At 36.6% G+C, this 18,965-nt stretch overlaps 1 protein-coding gene and 1 pseudogene across 2 annotated transcripts; both read left to right on the top strand.

Annotated features, from left to right (window-relative positions):
• Positions 1–1,557: 1,557 nt before the first annotated feature.
• Positions 1,558–4,185, top strand: LOC148596917 (uncharacterized). 2 transcript variants are annotated; one of them, XR_015919088.1, is made up of 3 exons: positions 1,558–1,857; positions 2,562–2,798; positions 3,142–4,185. XR_015919088.1 is itself a non-coding variant. In XM_088563563.1 (3 exons), exons 2-3 carry the CDS (start codon positions 2,595–2,597, stop codon positions 3,468–3,470), a joined length of 543 nt encoding a protein of 180 aa, XP_088419689.1. In that variant the 5' UTR covers positions 1,558–1,857; positions 2,562–2,594; the 3' UTR covers positions 3,471–4,185. The 2 variants fall into 2 exon arrangements, 1 of the variants encoding a protein (XP_088419689.1); XM_088563563.1 differs by having other exon boundaries at positions 2,562–2,808.
• Positions 4,186–8,405: 4,220 nt separating this feature from the next.
• On the top strand, positions 8,406–10,643 carry LOC148596918 (uncharacterized; annotated as a pseudogene).
• The last annotated feature ends 8,322 nt before the right edge of the window (positions 10,644–18,965 follow it).

The raw sequence follows: 18,965 nt of genomic DNA on the forward strand, positions 1-18,965 counted from the left end.
TAGTTATTATATAAATTTTAAAGATGTGCACCTCCCCTTTTGGTGAAATTTTAAAAATTTTTAATGCACATTTTGGCCTGTTGAACTTTGCCATTTTTCAAGAAAACATGTGTGCAAGGGTTCCTACATTGTGTAATTTGAAACTCAAAAAGTACGAAAGCTACAACTTTCAAACTTTGCAGAGTGATTGCGTTCATGTTGAAGATGTGCACCTCCCCTTTTGGTGAAATTTGAAAAAAAATTTAATGCACATTTTGGGCTGTTGAACTTCGCCATTTTTCAAGAAAATTTGTGTGAAAGGGTACATACATTGTAAAGTTGTCATCAATGACGGTGTCGCAGGTCCAGACATGTATTTGGTTGCGATTATCACAGATTAATGAAATAATTTCTATCAGATGCATAAACAAAAAATATGTATGTTAGTGGGAAGTGCCCTATGAAAGCATTACGTTCCTGAAAATGTATGGCTTATAAAAAATTTAAGTTTCTTTTTTATGACATGTTTCTTTTTAGTAGGTGCTGACAAATGTATTTTTTTACATTTCCAGAAAATGAAGATAGGGCAGATGGAGGTCCAGAGAGTCAGCCAGGAATACAAGGTGACTATACTTTACTTTATAATATTTTTGCAAATAAAAAAAAATATGTAACGTTTCCAGGAACTGCCACATATGATTTTTACTGCCGCATCAACGGTTTTTATCCGCAGAAAAAAATTCTTATCTGTCTCCATATTTGTGTTCACCATAATATTTTACAAAAAGAGAGATAATTGAAATTGGAATATAATAATGGAGCCTGTTGAAAATGAAAGCAAATGGCAAAAAATCCTGAGAAGGTAATGTTCTATCGTTAATATGCCATATGAAATTAAACTCTATATAAATGAAAGTTGCCCAACCATAAAATGGATATTTTTAATGGAAATTGATGTTCTACAAATAAATAATTTCTCTTTTTTTTTCCTCTTAAGACTTTCCTAAAATCCCCTTTGTTTGATTGATTTGCAGTAGTCACCTAAAAAGATCATTTTTTATTACCATATGAGTACCATATTATATAATTAGTCTATAAAACTGATTAAACATAGCATTTTCTGTGTTTTATGGTCAATATTTTAACTTACGTTTCCTCAAGATGATTTCACCATTTGAAATATGACATTATATGATTGATATTGTACGTTAATATTTTTTCACAGTTTTCGATTAATATCATTCTTAAAACGTCGTGACACTCATATTTTTAATACACGTGAAAATCGGTTGTATAGTTGCATAAAAAAGTAACCCATTGAGAACCCCATTCCAGTAAAAGAGACTCGTGTGTGATAAACAAAATAATCCAAAACATTTGACGTTTCTGTTCTTTGCAAAAATAAAGTTTTTCGTGTATAATTCTGTCATTTCTTGTAATATTGCTCAAGATAGAAATAATTTGGTTGATCCTTTTCTTTTTTTTTCAAAAAACACTTTTTAAATGATTTACAATTATAGTTTTCAGAATCGATAATATCTCATCCTTCTCGGTTTTCAGTTACATCCTTCCGGAAGACGATAATGGCGAACATGTTCATTTCGACGACGCTGTACATGTGGTTTTTAGTAATTTTACCATGTTTGTTAGCGAACATTATTCCAAAAGAAAACTGTATTAAATGCTCAACGGTTGGCGACGTGGTTGCCGAGTGTCGGAGTTGTATATCTACCCAATGTTTTCTAATTGAAGATCATCGTGACCTAGTGAATGTATATGGAGAGTCATGTGGTTGTTTTTACAAGGAATTAAGCAGATCGTTGAACATTAAAGATGTAAACAATAAGTGCAAAGGGATATGTGCAGATCAATCCCGTGGTAAGTATTTTAAAAAGGACATGTTAACAGATATTGCATGGACTTGTGCTTCCAAGGCGGGTTGCCATTTTCAGAGTCCTGATAAATTTTGACAAGTTTTCCCGATTTATCTTATAGGAATCAAATATTTTTTTTATTATGTAAACTTATGTAAAAAAAAAGTAAGTAAAAGCCTAGTTTTACTGTTGATTGACAATTTTGACACAATATTTTATTTTTTCTGATCTGATTATAAAGTTGATTTGGTCAGGAAAAAGTTTTTCAATTGACTAGACCGAATGTCCAGTAAATGGGTAATAAAGAATAAACTGTTTGTGTCACTGCTACTTTGATATTAATTTTGCTTCTGGAAGAAATTAAATTATTTTCTTACTACCGGCTACATGTACCTTGAAGATTTCATACACTACAGATATTATTCAATTCAAAACATCAAGTCATAGGGAGCTATCTGAGTATGTTCTTTAAAGTATTATTTGGTTATGGGGTAATTTCTTAATTTTCGTATAGCACATTGTTTAATTCATGCAACTGATTATGTTAAATTTGAGCAAAAATTAAGGTTATACTCCAATAAACCAAATATTTATTACAGTCATTTCAGTCTATTTAAAAAATGTTCTCAATTTCTTGGCCATTCAAATTGCTGCATTTCCCTGAATTAATTTATATTTTGCTTATGTGGAAGAATGTTTTTGTTTCAGTACCAATAGCATCAGGTACAACATGTTGGATACATGTACCTACTACAACTTCGACTCCAACTCCAGTCACCACAACTGCAACTCCAGGAACTACAGCCGCCACAACTTCGACGTCAACTCCATGAACCACAACTCCAACTCCAGGAACTACAACCGCCACAACTTCGACGTCAACTCCAGGAACCACAACTCCAACTTCGACGTCAACTCCAGGAACCACAACTCCAACCAAAACAAGTATTAAAGTGTAATTTCTAAATTTAGTACACGTTTCCTATAGTTTCTGGAAAAGACAGGAGGGGTTTTTTTTTGTTTTTGTTTTTGTTTATCAACACATTAAGTACACTTGTATAGAGCAAATTATTCTTAAGCTACTCTAAACTAATGTAAATAATAATTATATGAGACCAATTTTCATTACATGTGACCCTAGCCAGTATGCATGTGGTATCATAGGACTTTCCTAATTATCTTAAATATAAAATTTATTCATATTGACAAATAAAATGATATGAAATATCAATACTTATCAATGAAAGACGATGATTAAAACTGTTAAAAATTTTATAAAAATTTTCAGATATTTTAGGAATCCTTGTATGGGGTATTGTTTCAACTATAGTACTGTTACTACTATTCTTTGATGCTGGAACTTATGTATTACGAAGAAGATGTCAACCTTATACATCAATACAGGGTGACAACATTAACAGACCAGAAATTGACATGTCAGGAGTGGAATTGTATGCCCTCACCCCATCACCACCTACGCAAAGAACAATATTTTTAACACCAGAACAAAGTTCATCTGCTGCTAGTAGCACAGACCCATCACCCCGTACTGACCTTATTGCACAAAGTTCACACATTGCATCACGCACTAGTGCCAAAAAGAGACTGGATTTGTAATTTTCTTGATAAGATTTTATTAAGACGAGTGGCATAAACCCACAAGTTAAATAGGGTATGGAAAACAGAGCCTAAATTAAAAGAAATGTTTGTTTATCCTTTTGCCGTAAGTAGTTTTTTTTCTTTTTTTTTCTTAATTTTAAAGTTTACAAGAACCTTGGTAAAATAATATATTGAATAGTCATTTATCAAATTGAAAATAGAAAAAAAATACTCATTAGCTCACCTGACCAAATGCTATTGCAATATGTCCATCGTCCGTCTGTTGTCTATGGTCTGTAAACTTTAAAAAAAAAATCTTCTCCTCTGAAACTACCTAAGGGATTAGCTTGAAACTTTGTTGTGTTTTATTTTGGTTCGTAAGAAAAAACACTGCCATTGTTACTAAAAATAGAACATAAGGGTTTGATATTCAATAACCAATGTAGGAGTTGCAAAATTTCATCTAAATCAGACAATTTTTGATAGAATTTTTGCTGTTAATAATGGGAGTTGCAAAATTTCATCTAAATCAGACAATGTTTGATAGAGTTTTTGCCCTTGATAATATTTTCACTTATTTATTTTCAGGTACCAGGTGAGCAATTCAGGTCCCTATGAGTATATTGTTTTAACTATTCATGCTTTTTTTTTAAAATGTATCCAAGTTTTTAATTATGTATAATCATTTACAATGAAATCCATTATTTTGTATTTATACCTTGCCAACTTTGTTACATGATTGATTGATTGATTGTTATCTTTTAATGCCGTTTCGGCGACTAGGGCCATATCACGGCAAGAACATTGAATGAAATGGAAATATTAAAAGCAAGATCAAAGTCTCTTCATAAAATAATGAAATTAAAACAAGCAGCTATTTACATATAAAAAGGTACATAAAAGGTGAACCTAAGACATAAAATACTTATAGAAACATAAATTGTTACATGAGGTATATAGTTTTTCAGTCTGTTCATTCGTCCGTCCAACACACTTTGTTTTTTTTCTAATTTCTCAGGAAATACAAGTCGAATCTTCATAAAAATTTATACACTACTTCATTATATCATGCACTAAACATTGCAACTACAAATGGGCACTTTTTTCAATGTCTGTCCGCTTTAATAAGAGACTCAGTTTACCTTTCAGGTTCACCTTTTTCCAACAAAGTTGCGAGCGGGGTATCAGTGTTGTCTCGACACATTAGCTTGTTGTATTTTTGTTAAGTTATGAATGTAGTCAGGATGCACATGTATACATGTAGTGTTACCATTGTCTTCTATCAATCCATCCGTCCAGGTTTCTCTTAGTTACACAAGTATTACATCAATGATATTTAGTCAGTATCACTCAGGTCATTGTAACCTACATTTTATGCTGGGGTTGTCATGCTATAATACAGAAAACCTGACCGCAAGCCATAGTGGTGCACCGTGTTGTAAGATGCCACATTCCTCGCACGTTAAAGAACCCTACTGTGGTATTCTCCCGAAGTAGGAACCACAGGAGGCTACATTGCCCGACCCTACCCACCTCTCTCTAGTTCCAGTGGCAATGAAAATTTGTCGACCGCATTGCCCCATCCCTTTTTCATTTTATCATCATTTCATGTCATTTTATCATCAATTTCATGTTCATCGTCTGAATATGGCTGAAATATTGCTGCTCGGACGTTAAACCCCAACAAACAATCTACGAAAAGCGTTCAACAACATTATATTAGAAGCATTTACAGAATTGTCATTGTTTCATTCACAACGTTTGGGCAATATTACTCTTATGTATAAAAAATGGAGAGAGGACCTGAAAAATTGGAGAGTTATTACTTTACTAAATGGTGAAAAGAATAGGCCTGCAGCAGCGCTAAGCTTGTCGTAAAGGGCGACTAAATAGTGCTCAGAAACCTAGCCGGGGGCTAAGCGCTCTGCCCACAAAGCAACTGGGTTGTGTGCCCCAAGCGGTGGAATGGGGTGCCCCTGGCGTGTTACATGCTGGGGTTGTCAGACTATAATACGGAAAACCTGACCGGAAACCATAGTGGCGCACCGTGTTGGTAAAGATGCCACGTTTCTCGCACGTCGAAGAACCCTGCTGTGGTATTCGATAAGAGTAAAACCCTTTGTGCTCCGCCACAGGAGGCTAAATCCCTCACATTTCTCTATTGGCAATCAAAATTGTCGACCCTATTATCCATGCGCCACATCCTATTTTTCATTTTAACATCATTTCATGTTCATCGCCTAAATATAGCTGAAATATTGCTGCTCGGACGTTAAGTCACAACAATCAATCAATCAATCAACTTTACTAAATGTAGACTACAAAATGTGTTCTAAATTATTAGCGGAACGATTAAAATTAGTACTTCCAAAGATAATTTCAACTGATCAAAAGCTTTTGTAAAGGGCAGAATTTGCTTCAAATAGACTTCTCCAAGTTATTTTCGAGTATACAGATTCGGAAAATGAACAAGGAAAGGTAATTTTCTTTGATCAACAAAAAGATTGATTGATTGCAGACATGTGTGCCACCTGATGATGAAAGGCAAACATCTGATGTGCCACCTGATCATGAAAGACAGAAATTTGGTGTCCCACCTGATAATGAAAAGCATAAAGGTGATGTGTTGTTTGATAATTAATGTTTGTTTGTTGGGGTTTAACGTCCGAGCAGCAATATTTCAGCTATATTCAGACGATGAACATGAAATTGATGATAAAATGAACATGAAATAACTAAATGAAAAAGGGACAGGAAACAAGGACAATGGGGTCGACAAATTTTGATTGCCACTGGAAATAGAGAGAGGTGGGTAGGGTTGGGCAATTTAACCTCCTGTGGCGGAGCCCTATGATTCATACAGTAAGATTCTTTAACGTGCGAGGAACGTGACATCTTTCCCAACACGGTGCACCACTATGGTTTGCGATCAGGTTTTCCGTATTATAGCCTGACAACCCCAGCATGTAACAGGCCAGGGGTACCCCATTCCACCACCTGGGGCACACAACCCAGTCTCGGCTAGGATTCTGAGCACTATTTAGCGCTGCTGCAGGCCTATTCTTTGAACACCCGGACCTGCACGGGGCGTTTGATAATTAAAGATAAACATGCGATGCTGATGTTATATTGTGTAGGGATGAAGAGGATTATAATGATGATTATATAGACTATGTTCCTTTGATTGATGATCAGGACAGTGAAGATTACAGTTGTGATGCATATTAAATAATCAAGGCACAGGATGGTCGCAAGTGGACTGTGACCATTAAAAAGATGGTTGATGAAATTGTTAGCACTCATGGTACTAAGGAAATTAATAAATCAGTGGATTACAAGCTAAATGAAAATGAACAATGGGTGGATCTCGAGCGAAAAAGAAATGAACAAACAAACTTAAACCTGTCAACTTTGATTTATTTGTTGAATCCGCTTTGGCCTGTGCTAAATCGGATGAAAACGATTAACTACAACACACCAGTACCCCTATAACACTAGGGTTTGATATTGCACGTCTTGCAGGATTAAAACTGGCTCATTCAATAAAACTATATGATGAATAACGAAGAAAAGATGTTTGTTGGGGTTTAACGTCCGAGCAGCAATATTTCAGCTATATTCAGACAATGAACATGAAATTGATGATAAAATGAACATGAAATGAAAAAAAAAGGATGGGTCACTAGGATAATAGGGTCGACAAATTTTGATTGCCAATGGAAAAGGAAGGATGGGCAAGGTCGGGCAATTTAGCCTCCTGTGGCGTAGCGCAAAGGTCCCTACTCCTGTCGAATACCACAGTAGGGTTCTTTAACGTGCGAGGAACGTGCCATCATTCCCAACACGGTGCTCCACTATGGTTTGCGGTCAGGTTTTCCGTATTATAGCCTGACCACCCCAGCATGTAACTCGCCAGGGGTGCCCCATTCCACCACCTGGGGCACACATCCCAGTTGCTCTGTGGGCAGAGCGCCATAGCCCCCGGCTAGGGTTCTGAGCACTATTTAATCGCCTTTTACGACAAGCTTAGCGCTGCTGCAGGCCTATTCTTTTAACGCCCGGACCTGCACGGGGCTTTATATTTTTACACAAGTATGAAAGAGAATGAGATTTTAACAAATAGAACATAAATTTAAGATTTTATTATAATATGTGATATGATATTTAACAAAATATAAATATTATCAGAAACTGAAAAAAAAAACTAGACCAGAATCTAGACATTTTGATGTAATTACATTACAGCTTTCTAATTGATTAAATAATTATGAACTGGTAAAGCTGAGAAATATTAAATGTTTCATTGCAAGCTGATGTACTGATTTGACAGATATGTACTCAGCTGAGAACCCCAAGCTTCATGAACTCCAAGCCAATGTTTGGCTATATATTGTTGTCCATTCCCAGTTTTTGTCATTAAATAGTTACAATGGCTAATGCAATACTACAAGTGAAGTTCGTTACATTTGTTTGTTTGTTGGGGTTTAACGTCCGAGCAGCAATATTTCAGCTATATTCAGACAATGAAATTGATGATAAAATGGACATGAAATGAAGAAAAAAAGGGATGGGTCACAAGGATAATAGGGTCGACAAATTTCGATTGCCACTGGAAAAGGGGGGATGGGTAAGGTAGGGCAATTTAGCCTCCTGTGGCGGAGCGCAAAGGTTCCTACTCCTATCGTATACCACAGCAGGGTTCTTTAACGTGCGAGGAACGTGGCATCTTTCCCAACACGGTGCACCACTATGGTTTGCGGTCAGGTTTTCCGTATTATAGCCCGACAACCCCAGCATGTAACATGCCACGGGTACCCCATTCCACCACCTGGGGCACACATCCCAGTTGCTCTGTGGGCAGAGCGCCTAGCCCCCGGCTAGGTTTCTGAGCACTATTTAGTCGCCTTTTACGACAAGCTTAGCGCTGTTGCAGGCCTATTCTTTTAACACCCGGACCTGCACGGGGCCGTTACAAACAGACTTGGCAACCAAAACCTAGTACACAATGGCTTTAAGTTTCAAGCAAAAAACAGAAGGGGTGAAAGGACTTACTGGAAATGTTCTACTGCAAATTGTCCTGCTACAATTAATACATTAAACAATATACCAACCAAAGTATCAGCAAATCACAACCACGAGTCTGATAATGTGCAGTTGAAGGTAGATGTAGTCCTGCAGAGCATGAAAAAACGTTGCATAGATGAGCTCACTCCAGTTCCGACTATCTATGAAGAAGAATTAGTAAAACTCAGAACTGATGACTGGAATGACGACACACAAGAACTAGTGGAAAATATTCCTACTTTCCCATCTTGTAAATCAGCCATGTACAACAAACGCAAGAAAACTTTACCAGTTTTACCAAAGACCGCTGATGACATCAACATAGATGGTATTTGGACACAGACCATAAAAGGAGACCCTTTCCTTTTAGTGTATGACAACACAGTTGGACGCATGTTGATATTCAGTACACACAAGAATCTGACACACTTGGCAGCTGCAGAAACTATATATGGTGACGGCACATTTTATACATGCCCTACTCAATTCTACCAACTGTACACATTCCACGCAATGTATCCGCTAGTGTACAACTTACTACCAGCCAAGAGCGAACTTGTATATACCAGATTTCTTACTCTACTCAAAGATTTATGTCAACAGCATCAACTGCAACTTCAACCTACTACTATCTTTCTGGACTATGAGATCGCCATACCCAACGCAGCATACTCCATCTTTCCTGACATCAACGCAAAGGGCTGTTTTTTTTTCACTATACTTAGAGCATATGGCGAAAAGCTCAGGAAACAGGTCTACAAGTGTGTGATAGGACAGTGGTTAGACATTCTTGATTAAATAATGTTAGTCTTTGAGAAAGGGAGGAGTGTGTATGGACATTTTTAGACTTTATAACTGATATTTTCTTATGTGAACTTTTTATTAAATTAATATGTATAAGGGGTAAAACAACTATACAAAACATGAGAACAGGTACAAAATATCTCCAAATACATAATGAAATTCTAATGGGGACAGATGATAAAACAAATTAATATTAACCACATACTTGTACAAATCAAAAAGGTGTTACATGTACATATGACATACCCATATACATAAACAACCATTAAGATGACAAAGGTGCATGAGGAAAATAGTAGTTGTACAGGTTCATATATAATTAAGAGGGTAATATCAATAAATAAATGACAAATTAAAAGAGAGGAAATAAACATAATGAATCAATCATAACATAGACAGGAACAGGGGGTTTGACTAATACATAGTTGTTTTACATAATCGTTAGTATATATAAGGGGATAGGAAACTTAAAAAGAGGACTAAGAAGGAACTTATGAAAGAGAGAACTTTAGAGATTTAAGTTCAAGAGGGTTCGCCCTCAAGAAGGGAGTCTTCTGACTCTTTCTCTCTTCTTATTGTTTGTACATTGTTGTAGTATTGTGATTGCTGAATAATAAAAGAACCATTTGTACGTCTGCTTATTGATGACGACCATGAAAGGTAACAGGAACAGATCTTCACTCTGTTATAAGTGCCTTACAAAGAAGACAACAACATCCACCAATTAGTACGTCGTGCAGCTGTGTTACCACTCATACCCACTGCTGAGGTCGAAGACGTATGGTTTAATGCCCTTACTGATATAGATGATGTTGAAACAAACGCCAACTACGTTCCCTTCACTGACTATGTAACAACTTACTGGGTAGAGCAGAACAGACACTTATGGAACCACTACACAACAGAAGGTCCAAGGACAACGAATCACTTAGAAGGATGGCATAGTAAACTTAAGAAACATGTTCAACATCCACACCCAAACATATTCAGACTCATAAAACAACTGAAACATGAGGAAGCCATCCATGACTTGACTATGATTCAATACGCAGCTGGTGGTAAAAGAGCAGTACAAAAGAGAAAGTATGTAGACATCGTAACCAGTAAGTCACAACTGTCCAGTTTGGTGATGCAGCTTCATACCTTCTGCACCTTGACTAAATTGATGAACTGTTAAATTGTTGTAACTACAAAAGGGGTTGTTCGAGGACCCCCTATCATAGATTAACGTACCCCTATTTTATTCTATAAAATACGGTATCCCTATTTTAATATATTTATAAATCAGAACTCCCCATTTCTAGGGTATCCCCATTTTATTCTATAAAACACGGAATCCCTATTTTAATCTATTTGTAAATTGGAATCCTATTTCTATTTATAGATGTTTGTTTGTTTGTTGGGGTTTAACGTCCGAGCAGCAATATTTCAGCTATATTCAGACAATGAACATGAAATGGATGATTAAATGAACATGAAATGAAAAAAAAGGATGGGTCACAAGGATAATAGGGTCGACAAATTTTGATTGCCACTGGAAAAAGGGGGATGGGTAAGGTCGGGCAATTTAGCCTCCTGTGGCAGAGCGCAAAGGTTCCTACTCCTATCGAATACCACAGCAGGGTTCTTTAACGTGCGAGGAACGTGGCATCTTTCCCAACACGGTGCACCACTATGGTTTGCGGTCAGGTTTTCCGTATTATAGCCTGACAACTCCAGCATGTAACACGCCAGGGGTACCCCATTCCACCACCTGGGGCACACATCCCAGTTGCTCTGTAGAACAGAATAGGGTATCCATATAGGACCTTATCGGCACCAACAACAGAACTTGTTAATAGAATAGGACTCTATTTTTTTCTATTGAACAAGACTACCACCATTAGGGATACCATTGATGTGTTATAATATCTTGCTTTAAATCTTATAAACTACAAACTACCTACAATCATTCAAACCAATCTTTAACACTCAATAAACATTTATGTTATTCCATTTGAAGAAAGGCAACTCCTACTTATAGTATCCCTATTTATTAAACAATTACATACAAAAGCAAGATATTTTAAATCAGATCTTATTTCAAGTTTAACAACCCTACCCTAAAGATGTCCTAGCCTAAGAATAAATCAGATGAATTCGCCGAAGACATAGATATAGAATTTGAGGGATCCTTACCTTCTTTAAACACAAATTCATTATATGAACGTTTTACTACGCAGCGAAGAATTCCAAAATGGACAGGAACGCTCACTATGCTTGTTATGATCTCAGTTACCTTAGCTATTACAGAAATTCAGAAAGAACCACATGTAAATCCAGACTGTATCAAATTACACCCTTATCAACAAATGGAGCCCCGTGCAGGTCAGGGTGTTAAAAGAATAGGCCTGCAGCAGCGCTAAGCTTGTCGTAAGAGGCGACTAAATAGTGCTCAGAATCCTAGCCGGGGGCTAGGCGCTCTGCCCACAGAGCAACTGGGATGTGTGCCCCAGGTGGTGGAATGGGGTACCCCTGGCGTGTTACATGCTGGGGTTGTCGGGCTATAATACGGAAAACCTGACCGCAAACCATAGTGGTGCACCGTGTTGGGAAAGATGCCACGTTCCTCGCACGTTAAAGAACCCTGCTGTGGTATTCGATAAGAGAAGGAACCTTTGCGCTCCGCCACATGAGGCTAAATTGCCCAACATTACCCATCCCCCTTTTTCCAGTGGCAATCAAAATTTGTCGACCCTATTATCCTTGTGACCCATCCTTTTTTTTCATTGTCTGAATATAGCTGAAATATTGCTGCTCGGACGTTAAACCCCAACAAATAAACAAACAAACCAAATCAACCATAGTTTATGCGATTTTATCAAACAGATAGAGATACCAAATCCCTATAATGTTACATTATGTCTCTATCAGGACGAAATCAACATTGACATTAGTCAATTTGTCAATGTTTGTTTGTTTGTTTATTGGGGTTTAACGTCCGAGCAGCAATATTTCAGCTATATTCAGACAATGAACATGAAATGGATGATAAAATGAACATGAAATGAAAAGAAGAAAGGATGGGTCACAAGGATAATAGGGTCGACAAATTTTGATTGCCACTGGAAAAAGGGGGGATGGGTAAGGTCGGGCAATTTAGCCTCCTGTGGCGGAGCGCAAGGGTTCCTACTCCTATCGAATACCACAGCAGGGTTCTTTAACGTGCGAGGAACGTGGCATCTTTCCCAACACGGTGCACCACTATGGTTTGCGGTCAGGTTTTCCGTATTATAGCCCGACAACCCCAGCATGTAACATGCCAGGGGTACCCCATTCCACCACCTGGGGCACACATTCCAGTTGCTCTGTGGGCAGAGCGCCTAGCCCCTGGCTAGATTTCTGAGCACTATTTAGTCGCCTTATACGACAAGCTTAGCGCTGCTGCAGGCCTATTCTTTTGACACCCGGACCTGCACAGGGCCAATTTGTCAATGGAAAAGTAACAGTTAAGGAGATGCACATGAATATACAGCAATGGACATATATTCAGCAGATAATGCCGTATATAAATAAAACATTTGACGAAGTAAAGAACCCGTAAATCTAACTCTGAACTCTACGGTATCCCTTTTGAAATTAAATATAAAAGAAATGCATGATACTCGTAAGTTTAGTTAGAACAAAACTGGGTTATACATTAAAACGGATGATATCACTCTTCAAATTTATGAACGTGTTGTTTCAACTTTATTTAATGATGGTATAATTAATCCAGGAAGACTGTTAACATTATATCTTTTCACGAGGAAACTTTGTCGTCAAAATCCAGCATATGCACAAAGAATTTGGTCAATTTATACCCAGACTCTTCAAAAAATTGATATTCCTGAGAATGGACGTTTATTCACATCAGTATAGGGAGACCTTCTCTATCGTTTTGTTATAACATGTTATGATTTAATACTTGGTATCTATAAGCAATATTATAACTGTCATGCACTATCAACCAACCGTAACACTTGTCAAGTATAAATTAAATTTAACAACATCAGTCTTTATAAATGGGTTTCGACAGAGAAGTAACACATTTTGACTGTGGTTGTTACTTTGAATACTATTCACAAGATTTCTTCAATTATCAAAAGGATCATAGTTTTTTTAACGTCTGTGGTAGACATCCTAATCAAAGAGCAGCCATGGAAAATCAAAAGAAGTCGCCACAGGTATTAGGAACCGAGCAAAACACATCCTTTGAGAAGTCTGAAGACATAATTACATCTTACGATGGAAGATGTTTCATTAATCTACTTGACGATTTATAAGTCGTCGCTAAAGAATATAATAAAAAAAAATGCTAATACACATTAGACACTTTGACGAAGCAGGGCAGAAAAAAAATCCTACCAAAAAAGGAGTAACATTGAATCTATCTAGATGGTTACTATTGGAGACAAAAAGGGATGACATAAACACCCTGTTTATGAAATCGCTGTCAGGCGAAGAAATTAAAACATACCAACTTCATTTAGGAGGGGGTGTTCACGTCACAGTTGATCCAAAATTTCCAACGGTAGATATACGACACTTTTGGAAACCATCGGATTTGGATAAAGCAGTACCAACAAAAAAAGGAGTGGCCCTTAACAGACACAAATGGAACCGTTTGTGTGACACAATACAAGTAGTGAGAGAGTTCGTACCTAACTGAATACAACGGCTCTTTGTTACGATTCACATCCCAACGATCTTGAAGCATTGTCCTGTAAAGAATGTTACCCTTTCGAAAAAGAAGAAGAATGGAAAGATTGATTGATTGATTGTTGTTGTTTATTGCCGTTTCGGCGACCAGGGCCATATCACGGCAAGAACATTTAATGGAAGGAAAATATTAAAAGCAAGATCAAAGTCTCTTCATAAAATAATGAAATTAAAACAGATATTTACATATAAAAAGATACATAAAAGGTGAACCTAAGACATAAAATACATATAGAAACATAACTTCGATAAAACATTTAAAATATTGAAAAATCAAGGAAGGAGGAATGGAAAGAACTTTCACCAAGTCTAGAAGAAGACGACGCCGACCATACACAACCTTTACTAATAGAGGACAAGTGATAATAGTACAGGACATTGTCATGTACATAACTTTAAATTGTAATCATTAAATAGTCAATAAAATGATGTTTTTCTATTTTTCTGTTGTTGTTTTTCTTATAAGTGAGTAAAAAGAAAATAAATAAAAGCTCGTGAAAAACCAACAGTTACTCATTTGAACTCCATTACCCCAACCGATACCATAAAAAAAATTTGTGTGAAAAAAATATTCAGTTAAAATAAAACACTGAGATGACGTATCAAGAGAAACGTAAATATGTTCTTAAAATATGGACCGACCCTGCACATCCTGCAGCCTTTACAGGGCCTGAAAAATTATATACTGTTATACGTCAAGAGGGAAAATACAACATTGGTCTAGGGACAATTAAGAAAATTCTATCTAATAAAGAGTCTTACACAGTGCAGAAACCAGTGCGACGAGTTTTTGCAAGAAACAGAGTTACTGTCAGTGGTCTCGATTGACTGATTGATTGTTACCTTTTAATGCCGTTTCGGCGACTAGGGCCATATCACGGCAAGAACATTGAATGAAATGGAAATATTAAAAGCAAGATCAAAGTCTCTTCATAAAAAAATGAAATTAAAACAAGCAGCTATTTACATATAAAAAGGTACATAAAATGTGAACCTAACACATAAAATACATATAGAAACATAAATTCGATAAAACATTTAAAATATTGAAAAACTAAGGAAGGTATCCAATTTGGATTTTATTAAATAAACCAATGTCCCGCAAGAAATCGATAATGTTTTTAGATGAAACGGTCTTGAACAAATCAAACATATTGGCGCAGTCAAAATAATTTTGCCTGGTGTTGGCAAAATCCACACAATCCAGAAGAACATGTTTGATAGAGAAAGGGCAATCACATGGGATACACTCAGGTGGAGGATCACCAACAAGCAAATGGCCATGTGTAAATCTAGAATGTCCAATGCGGCATCTAGTCATGACCACTTGCTCTTTGCGATTGCCCGACCCGGATTGATGAACGCCTAGATCGGGTTTTATGGAATTGAGTTTGTTGTGTTCAAGACCGTCCCATCGGTCCTGCCACATCTTTAAAATATATTTCCTTATTAAAGGTTTAAAATCGGTGAATGGCAAACTAACGTCCTTTATTATTTCATTTAATGCCTTTTTGGCAACCCTGTCTACAACTGAATTCCCCTGTATACCAACATGACTGGGTACCCAGAGAAAAACAATCTCTTTATCAAATTCCCGAAGTCGATGAATAAAATACAAAATTTGTAAAATAAGAGTGTTTTTCAGTTTGTGATTCTTAATTGCCAAAAGACAGCTCAAAGAGTCAGAACAAATAATAAACTGTGACAGATTAGATTGAGTAATCAATTTAAGAGCTAACAATATGTCTCGATGATCAATGGGACGTGGATTTAGCCTCCATGGAAAACGTAGCTCAATATAACGACAACGTTAAATTTTACTGATAGTCATTGACATTTTTTCAAGATATCTAATCGTAAAACTTTAAAAAATAAAAAAAAAGTTCCTCAGTAGCTGATGCCATTAAAAACATTCTAAACGATCACAAAAACAGGAGACCTCTTGTTATACGTGCAGACCAGGGTACTGAATTCAAATCAGAAGTTTGTTTGTTTGTTTGTTGGGGTTTAACGTCCAAGCAGCAATATTTCAGCTATATTCAGACGATGAACATGAAATGGATGATAAAATGAACATGAAATGAAAAAAAAGGATGGGTCACAAGGATAATAGGGTCGACAAATTTTGATTGCCACTGGAAAAAGGGGGATGGGTAAGGTCGGGCAATTTAGCCTCATGTGGCGGAGTGCAAAGGTTCCTACTCCTATCGAATACCACAGCAGGGTTCTTTAACGTGCGAGGAACGTGGCATCTTTCCCAACACGGTGCACCACTTTGGTTTGCGGTCAGGTTTTCCGTATTATAGCCTGACAACCCCAGCATGTAACACGCCAGGGGTACCCCATTCCACCACCTGGGGCACACATCCCAGTTGCTCTGTGGGCAGAGCGCCTAGCCCCCGGCTAGGTTTCTGAGCACTATTTAGTCGCCTTTTACGACAAGCTTAGCGCTGCTGCAGGCCTATTCTTTTAACACCCGGACCTGCACGGGGCCAAATCAGAAGTAAAAAAAAAAAAAAAAAAAAAAAAAAAAAAAAAAATTCTTAACAAAACAGCATATACACATTTTTTACACACATAACTCTCGTATAAAAAGTTCGTACGCTGAACGGGTTATATGTACACTCAAAGGGAAAATTTATTCTTTTTTCATGGAAAAACAAACGTATAGATATACATTTGTTTGTTTGTTGGGGTTTAACGTCCGAGCAGCAATATTTCAGCTATATTCAGACGATGAACATGAAATGAAAAAAAAGGATGGGACACAAGGACAATAGGGTCGACAAATTTTGATTGCCACTGGAAAAAGGGGGGGATGGGTAAGGTCGGGCAATTTAGCCTCCTGTGGCGAAGCGCAAAGGTTCCTACTCCTATCGAATACCACAGCAGGGTTCTTTAACGTGCGAGGAATGTGGCATCTTTCCCAACACGGTGCACCACTATGGTTTGCGGTCAGGTTTTCCGTATTATAGGCTGACAAATCCAGCATGTAACACGCCAGGGGTACCCCATTCCAGTTGCTCTATGGGCAGAGCGCCTAGCCCCCGGCTAGGTTTCTGAGCACTATTTAGTCGCCTTATACGACAAGCTTAGCGCTGCTGCAGGCCTATTCTTTTAACACCCGGACCTGCACGGGGCGCCTAATGTCAGTCTGATATGTGATACATGACCTTGACCTTATTTTCATGGTTCATTGACTCCTGACTAATTTGTGTCAGTTTTCTAGTTGGGTCCATTTGTAAGTAATCACATATGACAGAAGATCCTAATGACCCAATACTGGATACTGGATGGTGTACCATAGGATTATGCTCCTTATTGCATGTTTTCAAAATAACACACACACTGATTTATTATTATAAATACGTAGTTTTCAAGCGTCCATACCTTTTCGGTAAACATACAATAGTATTACATTATTTACAAATGAGCATTGGCTGTTCTTCCAGTACTGCCAACAACTCAAAACAATTCAAGAATCTGAGCCCGTCAAAAAATATTGGATATGCCCTGGATCCTTTTCGCAGTAAAATTTGTAGCAAGGTTCTATTTCTATCTTTTGTAGTAGGTTGACAGGAAATTGTTTCCACCATATCGTCGGTAAATATTCCATTCTGTTTCAAATAATCTGCTAGGTCTTTCCCAGGAAGTTTGGCTACTAATCGTACATAGTTGGAAGTTATTTTGCGTCTGTCGTCAACATGAAAGCCTAAAGTTAAAGGTCGTTTTTTCTTTTCTGCTTGCTGTTGTTCGTTTCGAGTTCGTAAAAACAATTTTAATGTTTTTAAGTTCTCCTTTTGGTCTTTAATATTTTTTAAAAGCTTTAATTTATCGTCAGCTGATGTATAAGGAATCATTAAATTAAATTGTGCCTCTTGTAATCGTAGATTTTGATCTTGTAGGAGTACCATTTGAGTAAATGAAGACATTTTAAGATAAAGTACTGTAGTTCTAATACCTTAACTTACTTTTATAGTATTATCTAGGGGGTTCTTAGTCTTAATGTCTGGTTGTATGCTTTTTTAATATATTGTAGTATCTGTTGAATATACTGCCATTGACGTCTATTTATTTGTACACCCTTTATACTTTCATTTTCAGCCATATAGCGACGTATGTCAATCACTACTTGATTTTGATAGTATAAATATTTATTGAGTGTTAAAGATTGGTTTGAATGATAGGTAGTTTGTAGTTAATAAGATTTAAAGCGAGATATTGTAACACATCAATGGTATCCCTAATGGTGGTAGTCTTGTTCAATAGAAAAAATGGAGTCCTATTCTATTAACAAGTTCTGTTGTTGGTTCCGATAAGGTCCTATATATGGATATCCTATTCTGTTCTATAAATAGAAATGGGATTCTAATTTATAAATAGATCAAAATAGGGATACCGTATTTTATAGAATAAAATGGGGATACCCTAGAAATGGGGGGTTCTGATTTATAAATATATTAAAATAGGGATACCGTATTTTATAGAATAAAATGGGGATACTTTAATCTATGATAGGGGGTCCTCGAACAACCCCTTTTGTAGTATTGTATGTTTAATATATATGATCTAGAACTTAATATCGTAGAGACTGGTTGAATGAATGTGTTTAAACGGATATTGTTACTTTCTTATGTCTTATGACTTACGTATATCAAAAACTATTGATTCATTAATATACATTACGTAATCATATATATAACTGTTTATTTGTATTTCCTTAAATTAAAAAGTATAATATTCAAAATTTACTTATTTCTTTTTTATTATATTTATGCAACTGTGATAGGAAATTTGTGATAGGGAAAACAAGCCATCATCCCTTCTTGTACATAATATGCATATATTTTTCTTTATTGTTTCATTTGATATTTTTCATGTTTGTACATTGTAATGTCCAAGCCA

This window comes from Perna viridis, chromosome 15, assembly GCF_037379345.1.
Source record: "Perna viridis isolate PV_CMFRI_1.1 ecotype Kerala chromosome 15, ASM3737934v1, whole genome shotgun sequence".
Lineage (NCBI taxonomy): Eukaryota > Metazoa > Mollusca > Bivalvia > Mytilida > Mytilidae > Perna > Perna viridis.